Source organism: Austrofundulus limnaeus, unplaced genomic scaffold, assembly GCF_001266775.1.
Source record: "Austrofundulus limnaeus strain Quisiro unplaced genomic scaffold, Austrofundulus_limnaeus-1.0 Scaffold367, whole genome shotgun sequence".
Taxonomy (NCBI): Eukaryota; Metazoa; Chordata; class Actinopteri; order Cyprinodontiformes; family Rivulidae; genus Austrofundulus; species Austrofundulus limnaeus.
Window position 1 is genome coordinate 165325 of NW_013952769.1, and position 12028 is coordinate 177352.

At 37.9% G+C, this 12028-nt stretch overlaps 1 protein-coding gene across 2 annotated transcripts in view; it reads right to left on the minus strand.

The window, feature by feature from the left end:
- LOC106528279 (ephrin type-B receptor 3) overlaps nt 1–12028 on the minus strand; it is a 95470-nt gene that overhangs the window by 27944 nt on the left and 55498 nt on the right. For both annotated transcript variants that reach the window (XM_014023412.1, XM_014023413.1), the window contains exon 4: nt 4963–5118. In XM_014023412.1, the coding sequence (XP_013878866.1) occupies nt 4963–5118 (156 nt within the window). The remainder of the gene's footprint in view (nt 1–4962; nt 5119–12028) is intronic.

Consider the following 12028-nt stretch of genomic DNA (forward strand, 5'->3'; position numbering starts at 1 on the left):
GGCTGAACTACAACATAAAAATGAACGGCTGGCAGGAAAGTTGACATTTTAAACCTTAATAAAAAATCGATACAGGGCTTTACAATATCGATACAGTATCGGGAAATGAAATATCGTGATATTTCAGTGTATCGATATTTTCTTACACCCCTAGTATGAATCTCCAGCTGGTCAGAACTCATTGATTTTTTTTGAGAAAACACATGGGAAATGCAAAATACTTATTTTAAGCCACTGTTAGTCATTTAAAATTAGTTATTTATTTAAAATTCCCATAACTATAAAATTCACAATTTCCTCAGCTTCATTTTGAACCATTGTTTGTAAAAATCGAGTAAGAAATAAGGAAGTTATAAGAGTTTTTCATCAGGATGACGCCTGACAGTCCATTGACCTCCACTCATTTTGTTGAGGCTCCTCAATGCAGAACAGAGCTCCAGTGTGTGCACGTCAATGTAGCTAGCAACGCACTAGCCACGCCCAATCCAGTAATATACATATATTTCAATGGTCACAGTACTTTCAACAATTACACCGGTATTTTTCTTTTCATCACAGCTCAGCTGATTATGAAATGTACAAACACTGCTTAGTTACTCTTTTTCTGCAACACAGAAACTAACTTCTTTATTTTACTGTACTGTCTGTGTTGCTTTTCCCTCCTCTACTTGTCTTTTCTAGTCACACATTTTGGTCCAGTTGTGAAGGAGGGTTGAGCAAAGATCATTATCTGGCCTATTGTTTTATGTTATTAAAGTTTAACGGGACGACTCAGCCTCTGTGCACCAGTCAACTACACCCCAGTACAAAAACCACTTCCCCCAGGCTTTTCACAATAGAAGCACGTTAACGTCTCCATACATTTACATCGTTCATTAAATCTATCCATGCACTTCACCGAAGAGGGGTGTACTACCAGTGGTGGGTGGTGCTAATTCTAATTTTAGTTGCTCAATTTCAAAAGTACTCGTCAATTTATTTAGGTCCGCAAGTTCAAAAGCACATTTGCTCAACGAAACTTAGCAGAAGCTAAATAGAAAGCGCAAAATTATCACTGTTCACCAGAAAACCTTCAGGTAAGAGGCAAGTCAGCACTTTACTGCCATCTACAGATAAGATTATTTTCTTTCACAGATTGACAAATCTCGACGCAGTATGGGGAGGTGATTATTCGAAACAGACTTTTGAGTCATGGTCTTAAAGCAAAAAATAGTCGTGGATTGCTAGTTCTGCTGCTTTATAGTCATTTTCTTATGTTTATGGTAGGGCTTCAGTAAGAAAACATGCAGATATATTAGTAATTTTAAACTGTTTGTTGTAAAACTGAAGCAATGCATTCTGGTTAGGCTACAGGAAGAAGAACAAGAACCCGTTCTTTTCAAAATAAGAGCGTGAATTTAAACTGTTTCATGTTTCTTTATTTATTATTATTTATTTATTTATTAGTTATTGCCATGGTGTCCCTCAGAGAGGAGGTACAAACTGCACAGCAGAGCATGGTTCTGGAGATCAGAACTGCAGGTGGACTGTCACCCAGTGAAGAAGCTTCCTGCCACACTAAGAAAGCCGTCACACAGAAAGACAGTAAATCAGAGTATAAAGCTCTGTCAACACAATGTTGCCTGAAGGTTTGCTGTTTCCACACAGTGGAGCTTCATTGTGTTTAGTAGAGATGGCTTTCCCCTCCAATGTTAAAGAAAAATGATGACAAAGTTAAATGAATTATGTGGCTACAAAACATAGTGAGCTTAGACGGCTCTTTCCCTTTATTTTTGATGAAATTGACAATCGAATGTGAAACATTATTTGTGATTAGCGCAACTGAATTCTACATTTAGAAAGCGCAAATCCCCAAATCATTTAAAGAAATTAGTAAAAACCCTGAGGCGCAAAGGAGAAATTTAGGTCCGCAATTAGCGCATTTGTGCTTTAGGGGACTAGTGCCCACCACTGTAAACTACACTCAGCGATGGTGAAAACGGGACTTTTTTTTAAACATCAGTCAATATAAGCAGCAGAATCGCCACCTGCTGTTAGTCATTGAGAAGCTGCTCCAAAAATAACATTAGCTTGCTAATGCGCATAGCGGTGCTGCGAGGAAAAGTGTCCCAGCGAAACAATTTGCGACGTAAGATTCCGAACGTGTTCAGGCTCTTTAAACCGGTATTCAGAAAATCCATATCATAACAAAAAAAAAATGGTTTTAGGTACAATCCAGTAAATTGCCCAGCACAGTAAACCTTTGTTCTTCAAGTAGTGAAGGAGGCCTTAGCTGTTCATCAGTCTGATTCTCCAAAGAGCCATGTCCATAACTTTTCACTGCAAACAAACAAATTATATAAATGTACGCGGTTTATGTACTATAATTTGATATTTAAAAATATATGGCACATGTCTTTTGAACAGCCCAAAATAACTTAAACCTACAGTTTTTTGTTTGACTGATTTATTTTTGTAAATCACTATTTCAATAAAAATCATTATACTATTTAGATGGTTTCAGCTCATATAATCATTTAATACTATTTATTTTTCAAATTTGATTATTTATTAAATACATTTAACCCAGTGCAGTTCTGTCATGGTATGATTTTAAATATAAAGCACATCCAAAACCTTTTAATTCCTATAATATGAACGATGAAATGTGTTGATATTTATGGTAAACTACTAAAAGATTTAAAAGGGAGTCACTTACAGAACATGGGGAGTTTTTAGTTTTGTTTTGTTTGGGGGGGGGGAGGTAAACATGAGAGACTCATCTTTGCTATAATATGGGACAAACAAGTGTTAGTCTGTTACAGTTCATATTATGTAATTAGAAGAACTGAAGCAGTGAATGTCACAGAGCTCTCTGCTGCGCCTGGCCTCACCTCATCGGACATCACAAAGACCCGCCCTGCTCTGCTCTGATTGGATAAAACTGAGGCTCTGGTGTTTGTTGATTGCGTTTGTTTGATTTGCTGAAAGCAGTGTCCGTTTAATCCTGGATCATTAGACCGGGCAGCTTTAACAAGACCACAACAGAAAACAACCAGAGGTTGTTTTTTATTTCCCCCAAATTTTAACAATTTATGGAAATCCTTCGTGGAGATGGAGAACAATGAGCCCTGCAGGAGGTGGGGATAAATCTCAGCTCAGTGTTGTATAAAGCAGTGGTTCCCAAACTTTTTATCTTCTGACCCACAAAATATCCATGGCAAAAACTTGTGACCCCAAATATTACTGGTCTGAGTACACGAACTCCGTTAATAACCCTAAAAACACAGGCTTTTTGACTATCTAAACAGTTTGTACACAAATATAAATACTTATTTATACTTATTTTGTGTTTTTGTAATAATTATAGGGAAAATATGACATCAGCAATTATTTTATTACCCTTTAAATTGATTTCTGGAGATTATCCAAGGTGCTTCATGACCCATGATTGGGTCCCAAGCCCAACGTTGGGAACCAAAGTGCAGTGGTTCCCAAACTTTTCAGCTTTTGACCCACAAAATAACAGTAGCAGAGACCTGTKCCCCCAACTATATTTGATGATAAATATTTATATCAGGTCAACAAAACATGGGCATAGTAACAATATTTTTTATACTACATTTATCCATTTTAAATATACTAACCTCACTCCTTTGTAACAACTAAGACAAAAATGTAATTAATTCAGAAAATCTTTTCAGGACCCCACCTTGATGTTTCCCCAACTTTGGGAAACACTGGTATAAAGTACCACAAAGTGATACTTGAGTAAAAGTACAAGTATCTTACCAAAAAATTACTTTGGTAAAAGTTAAAGTCTCCTTTAGGAATATTACTTGAGTAAAAGTCTGTATCTGATATTTTTTGTACTCAAGTATTAAAATTAAAAGTATTGATTTAAAATGAGCACTTAGATTTTCTTTAAGGACATTTATTAGGAGGTGACCTCCTCAACAAATACAGGAATGACTGTTGTATTAAAATAATTAATTTATGTTAAATTTAGGATGCACTAGTCCAGCTGTTTCAGTTTATATACATATATCAAGGCTGCACAAACCTTTTCTCCAAAATGAAAATCTATCTGAGGGCTGCAGCCAAATGTAATAATATAATTCATGAAATACAAATACTTCTTAAGTACAGTCCTTTTATTTTAATGATTATGTCCTGTTGGAGTGTGACATGATTTGTTTGTGTACAAACTAATACACTATCAGAGTTTTATATATTTATACTTCTCATTCAATCACAGTTAAATTCGCTCTTATCTAGGAGGCACAATTTATATGGAAAGTTTTAATTTTTTTACAATAACAAGCTGGAATGAAAACAAGCAAAAATGAAATAAAAGTAACGACTTTCTACTTCTTGCCTTTTTTAAAAATGTAAGAAGTAGAAGTAAAAAGTAGGCTGAAAAATAATTACTCAAGTAAAGTACAGATACCCAAAAATTCTACTTAAATACAGTAAAGAAGTATTAGTACTTAGTTACTTTACAACTCTATCTCAGCTAATACCACATCAAATATCTGCTGAATATCTGGAAAATCTGACTCAGTTAATCAGTTGTAGACGTTCATCAAACTGTTACTTTTTGAGTATCATTAAAATCTGTTTAGTGGTTGTGAGATATTTTGCTAACACACACACAAAAAACTCAAATTATTGGTGGGTAATTATTAGCAATAGAGCAGGAAAATGCTAATGTCTTCCCGGAGCGTGCGAGGTGCTTGTGTGGATTATAAAACTGCACATCATTTGCATGGCCTGCCCACGCTTTTACAGCATCGCTCCCATGAAAATACAGTGATGCTGATTAAAAGTCAAAATCTGCACCCTTTGCTCTGTCGACAGGAGGAATATTTGATTTTTGTTAAGTCATGCTGAAATGTAGCGTCCCTGCGTCGGTTCACTTCCTGCTCTCTGAACCTTTGCGGCTCAGCCTGAAGAAACGTGGCGCTGCGGAGCGTGACTTACTGGTGCAGGAGGACTCTGGAGGGTCACTGTCAGCCCGATAGAAACCGTTCTGGCAGGGACAAACGTTGGCTCCTCGTGAACCGGTGCGGCTGTTGGACGGGCAGGGAGCGCACGATCCCTCTCCGAATTTGGATTTGAAAGTCCCAGGGATGCAGGCTACGAGAGCGGGAGAGGAAGACAATGAGAGGTGGAGGAACAGAAACATAAACACACACACACAAACAAAAAAAAACTGTACTGCCACTTATCTAAAAGACCAGCAGCTGTCGCATCTGTCATGTAACAAAACGGATCCTCTGAAGTACCTGCAAAGCTCGGTGTGTACGTGCAAAACATCGAGCACTTAAGCACAAGGGCCTTATCTATACATCTGCATCGGCTCCTTCCTCCTCATCCTCTCTGTGAGGTGACATTAATCTCCCTAAACGGGGAGCCACAGTGACAGCAAAGTTTTGTGTTCGAGAAGAAGAAGGAGGAGGATAAAGATGAAGACGACTGCTGACAGGAGATTGCTGTTGTCAGACAAACAAGGATGGAGAACACTTCAGAGAAAAAGGATCCACCCTAAACCTATCAATCAGTGTCCGCTCAGTCCTCAGCTCCCCGAACCGGCTGCTGAATACAAACAAGGCCTCTACACGCATGCAGAACGGCTCCATAATAAGCCAATAAATCAATCCAAATGAAGGGACATCAAAACAGACGTGAATTAGCCGAGCAGAGTTATGAGAAGAAAATACAAAGTTATCTTAGGCGACGTGTCCAAGCGATTAATTCGAATTCCTAAGTGTCGGGCTGAAAGTTGGCTGATATCGAAGTCTTAAGGATAAACCAGTGTTAGCCGAGACTTAAGGAGGATTCAGATAAAGGGGATTAGCAGCAAAAGGTCTGGATATATTGCCCACCAGAGTCCCATGTTTTACTGTTCGCCACATTCCTAACCGGTGGTGTCAAAGTGGGGTCTCTGGCAAACATCTGTCGTGTCAGCATGACGGCTCATAAACCCCGGCCTGAGGGAGAGGGGAGAGGGCGATTAAGTAGTTAGGCTAAGTGGGCTTTCGGTTTAGCTCCACCCCAAATGCAAACAATGGCAGGGTTTTCAAACGCCGGCACAGCTAATACCCCGGTTAGAACAATACAACACCTCATCTTCTTCAGGCGTCGCCACAGCCGATCTCCGGCTTCCATCTCAACTTTTCCCAGCCTTCTCTGCCACACCCACCCACCTTTACTACATCTGTGGTCTTCCTTGTTTCCTCCTCCTTCCTGGCAGCTCCACAGTCAACATCCAATATGTCCATTTATAGCTCCTGTAAACTAAACGTCCCAAATTTCTCTGGCTAAACCCATATTTGGAACCAGAGTCTGCTCACTGGGGATGTGGAACTTTAAGCCCCACCTACACACATGACGTGTCACATGACCTTTTCGTTTAAGCTTGAAATAACTATTTAGAGCCACTGTATGTGTAGAAGAAAAATGATTATTAGCACATACAGCAGTAAGGAACTATGCTAATCAATAGAGCTGTAAGACAATATAAACAATGAAATATCATGATTTCATCTCCTGATGCTGTATCGATTTATTAAGGCTTAAAGTGCCCGTGACATGCCTATCCTTCAAATACAAAAAGTTAAAGAAAATATCTTCATATTTAAGAAAATTGGCATAGTACACAAGATTTAACCCATTTTTCTTACATAACTGGCCTATTTTCCTTTAAATTTGTTTCAGCTAAAGTGAAACAGGAAGTGACATCAAAGGGGAACTCTTTAACAAAGAAAACTCTCTGGTCTTTCTTTATTAAAACATTATTATTTGAACTCTGACTATCTCTCTCTTAAAGGGACTAAAATTATCTAAAGAAACATCAAAAGATTCCCTGCTGTTGTACCCGTTGTAGCAATGCTCTGCTCGCATGCAGACCTTCCCCTTTGACATCACTTCCTGTTATTTCACATGGAAATATCTCAACAACTGTTCACCTCAATGGTGTGAAATTGCTTTTGCAATAACTTATCCATGTTATCTTTCCAAAAGTGCAATCACATTTTTCACAAAACATTGATGTCACAGGCACTTTAATGGATAGGTGTAAGAAGAAATGTGAAATAAAAATGCAATTCTTCTGATTGCATAAAAATAAAATACATTTAATAACATTTTGATGCATGTAATAAATGGTGTGCACTTTATCCTGAATTTTTTTAAATTAAATCTTTTGAAGAGAAAATGGTGATATATTGCCTTGCTTACAGTATCACAATATATTGCAATATATCATATTGTGATCCCTGTGTTGTGTATCGTATCACCCAGTTCTAGCCAATACACACTTTAATCAACAACAATCAACACCAGAACTAAAAAACATTCTTAGGACTTGAAACTTGAACTAAAACCGGTCAACAGCAAAGGTTGGTCCCATTCTGGTGTGAGGTCTAGAGGTCCAAATTTCTCAGCCTCTCTAACTTTGCTGACAAACTGCCCAGACTGAACTGTCCCTCCAAAAAAGTCATTTTAATCCAGTTCATTTTGGTCCCTCCCAATAGAGATCTACTTCCTGTCTTTTTGTTAGAGTCAAATCAAAGCATCCCAGCAGGTAAACCTTTCTTTCCTCCAAAATAAAATGTTGTACAATAATAAAAGAACTATAGTGAAAAGGTTTTTATTTTACAAAAGGAAGAATCGGTTCTTCACTACGAAGCATGTGACACTTTACAAAAAGGGAAGTAGTTTTATTCATCTAAATTTATGTGATCCATCAATTTATCTAAATATACTTTTAACTGTCTTATAATTTAAAGACAGATTTTTATTCAATCTTTTGTTCAACTGAACCATTATTTGCTTTTTTATGTCAAAGTTTGTTTATATTTAAAACACTTGAGATATTTTTCCATTTATATTTTTGGAATTTTAACCTTATGAGACACTTTTTTGTTCTTACATTTGTCCATGCATTGTGAGACATGGAAAAAACATTTGTGGGACAAAAGAAAATAGTAAAACAAAACAAAAGTGACCCGTGATTAAATTCTTTGTGTTTATTATTTTATACAATAATCTACATTAAAATAAGCACCTTGTCAGTAAATAATGCTTAAGTACAGAAGCCTAAAGCTGTCACAAGAATGAAATTATTTTTAAACTGCATCTCGTTATAACGAGAAAACTATTTCGTTATAAAGAGAAAACTATCTCATTATGACAAGAAAACGATCTCGTTATAACAAGAAAATTATCTCGTTATAACGAGAAAACTATCTCGTTATAACAAGAAAACTATCTCGTTATAACGAGAAAACTATCTCGTTATANTTATAACGAGAAAACTATCTCGTTATAGCAAGAAAACTATCTCGTTATAACGAGAAAACTATCTCGTTATAGCAAGAAAACTATCTCGTTATAACAAGAAAACTTTCTCGTTATAAAGAGAAAACTATCTCGTTATAAAGAGAAAACTATCTCGTTATAAAGAGAAAATTATCTCGTTATAGAGAGAAAATTATCTCGTTATAAAGAGAAAACTATCTTGTTACAACGAGAAAACTATCTCGTTATAACAAGAAAACTATCTCGTTATAAAGAGAAAACTATCTCGTTATAACAAGATAATTATCTCGTTATAACGAGAAAACCATCTTGTTATAACAAGAAAACTATCTCGTTATAACGAGAAAACTATCTCGTTATAACGAGAAAACTATCTTGTTATAACAAGATAATTATCTCGTTATAACAAGAAAACTATCTCGTTATAACAAGAAAACTATCTCGTTATAATGAGAAAACTATCTCATTATAACAAGAAAACTACCTTGTAAAAACGAGAAAACTATCTTGTTATAACAAGATAACCATCTCGTTATAACATGTCATGATTTCTTCTGGTTTGCCACTTTCACAGAAGTTTATTGCCTGGATGGTGTGATGGAGAACACGACTGATCCAGTATATAAACAAAACGAACAGAATTATTTGGGTTTGTGCTCAGATGTTGCAGCTAGTAGCACATAATAATATTCACTCTCTGAATTCAGACACTATTTCAAAAACATTATTCAGTACTAACTTGTCATTTTTTAGTCTAGAAATGTGTTCCCCTTGCAGATTTCTTCTTCGTAAAAAGGCATATAATGGATCAGTCGTGTTCTCCATCACACCATCCAGGCAATAAACTTCTGTCAAAGTGACAAACTAGAAGAAACCATAACTTGTTATAACAAGATGGTTATCTTGATATAACAAGATAGTTTTCTCGTTTTTACAAGATAGTTTTCTCATTATAATTAGGTCCAGTTTAAAAATAATTTTGTGTCATGTGGCAGCTCTACGCTTCCGTACTTAAGGCTATTCACTGGTGTTTAGTACAATGAACTGATCCATACTCAGTGAGTAATTATGATCAATAATCATGATTACAGTGTTGATCAAAATAATCATGATTAGAATTGTTTTCATAACTGAGCAGATTTTTTTCTCCTCCTGCTCCAACTTCTCCCTCTCATTCCCACTGATTCTGTTCCGTCTCGACTGAGTTTCATCCCTTTGGTCTCTGCTGCACACCTCCACCTCTCTGGTCTCTCTTCCACCTGCTTCCTGCACTCCTCACAGGTCAGTGTCATCTGCAAACAGTAATCCACAGGGGACCCCTGCCTGACCTCATCTGTGCACCTGTCCATCACCACCACAAACAAGAAGAGGCTGATCTCTGATGTAATCCCACCCCCACCTGGACCCCATTTGTCACTCCTACTGCACATCTCACCACCTGTCTCTCTGTCCTTGTCCAATAAAACGCCCCTTTTTTAAATTTTTATAACTCCCACATCAAATTCAGACTCTGTTTTCTCATCTGAGTGTTTTCTCTCTCCCTGAAACGTAGCAGCACTGAATCACCCCTCTGTCTTGTTTTAATCCATTACCCTCTTCAGAGGGCACAATGATTCTCCTGTTTTTTTGTTCCTCTCTATCTCCCTCCATTGTCTCCCCTCTCCTCATCTTCCTCGCCTCCTCTCTCCATCTCGTGCAGCGCTTGGCTGCGAGCGGCCAGACCAGCGGTAAGAAATGAAATGTCTGAGTGATTAATGTCACTGTGGCAGTGCTGGCTCACGTTGGCCTGAATGGTGTTAATGAGTGTGGCCGCCTGTAGATTAACTAACAGGAGGCCGTTGAGGAAATTACACTTCCTCATCACAAGCGCTGGCAGAAGCCCTGGAGAGTTTTTTATCAGGCGTTGGCGGCAAGCTTTTAACCTTGAGCAGCCAAACGGCAACGAATGAGCTCTCCCGTGGATGTCGGACATGATTTCTCACACCCATAGGTGCGAGGAGGTTTGCTTGTGTGCCGTCGACGTCCTGCACCTCCTCCCGTCTCCATTCTTCTCCTGTTAGCAGCTGTTCCTGTCAGGGCTTCGGCTATTCACGCCCTTTCTCTCCCTATCTCTCTCTTCTTCCAGCTTCGTCTTTCTCTTCTATTATCTGCATTTGCCTCGTGAAAATCTATTGGCTCTCTGTTTTGTTCCGTCCCACTATCTTTCTCTCCCTCCTGTCCTGCTCGCGCAGTGTTTGTATGCAGCTCCTCTCTGCAACACCTCATTAATTCATGCTCTCCTCCACCCCCTCCCCTCCCACTTTCAGGAGCCAAACAATAAAAGCAGGGAGAGGGGGGCACAGGTTGAGGTGACTTGAGCACAAAAAAGAGGCGTTGGTTGGGCAAAAGTTGAAAAATCTGAGCCCCAAGCCCCCGATACCGGGGGCAGCACTGTTTATTTTTCTATTTCTTTTAACTTCTTTTAACTTCAGATGTGTCAGTTGAACCTGGACATGTTTGGTATCAAAAGAAACCTAAGAATCTTGGCTAAAAGCTCATGGAAACTATTTTTTACATTAAAGGCCGGTGTCACACTACAAGAAAATCAGGCCAATTTTTACCTTCCAACAATCTTAAGGAAGTCCAGATTATCATGATGGCTCTAAAGATAATCTGAGCAGATATTCCTGCCGTGTGTGGTGAGTTAAGAGTGATCTAGTCGGCTCGGAACGATGTCGGGACCGCTCCGACCTCAAATCATATACACTGCTCAAAAAAATAAAGAGAACACTTAAACAACGCATGCTAACTCCAAGTAAATAAAACTTTTGTGAAGCACATTCAACTCTGTACAGAACAAAGTGCTCAATGCGAATATTTCATTGATTAAGATCGGGAGTTAGCGTGTGTTGTTTAAGTGTTCCCTTTATTTTTTTAGTGTTCCCTTTATTTTTTTGAGCAGTGTATGTTCAACATGTTTGATTTTTTGGCCTGATATCACAGTGTGTGTAGTGTTCACCTGAGCTCTCAGCCTGTTGAATGAGACGTGTAGCCAATCAGAAAGCGAGGTGATGTAAACACGGAGGGTATTCCAAATACAGAAGACAAAAAACTGTCATGACTCACCAGAAAGTCTGCTGGATGTTAAAAGTCCTATGGAATTGTTTTTCCTCTGGTAAAAATAGTCCACAAATGATCAACATTGTTTCTTCCTCGTTGCAAATGTTTATTTACTCTGAACTCACGTCTCTGGAGGTCATGTAAGATTTTTTTCTCAGACAAATGAATTCTCGTGAGATTTCAGGAAGTCTCGTGTGATTTAATATCTGACAGTTCCTGAATGAAATATATTTTCGTGTGTGGTGTGTTGTCTCTTGCCACACACTGTAGGACCAAACCTGGTAGATCCAGGATATTTTCTCCTCTCGTGTGGCTCTATCAGTCTTTGAAAATCGGCCGACTGTTTTAAAATCTTGTAGGGTGACTCAGCCTTAACAAACACAGTTCAAACGTCAAGCAGTTGAATCAGAAAGTAAACAAACTGTATAAAATGGTGTCATTGTAAATCTGTAAATACATTACAACAAATCTGTAAATACATTACAACAAATCTGTAAATGAATTTTTTGACGTTATTTTTTTAAAGCAAGTCAAATTAGATACCTAAATATGTTGTAAAGTGGGTTGAAAGGTTTTTTTTCCACTTGATTTCGAGTGAAAATGGTCCAACTGAATCAAATATAGT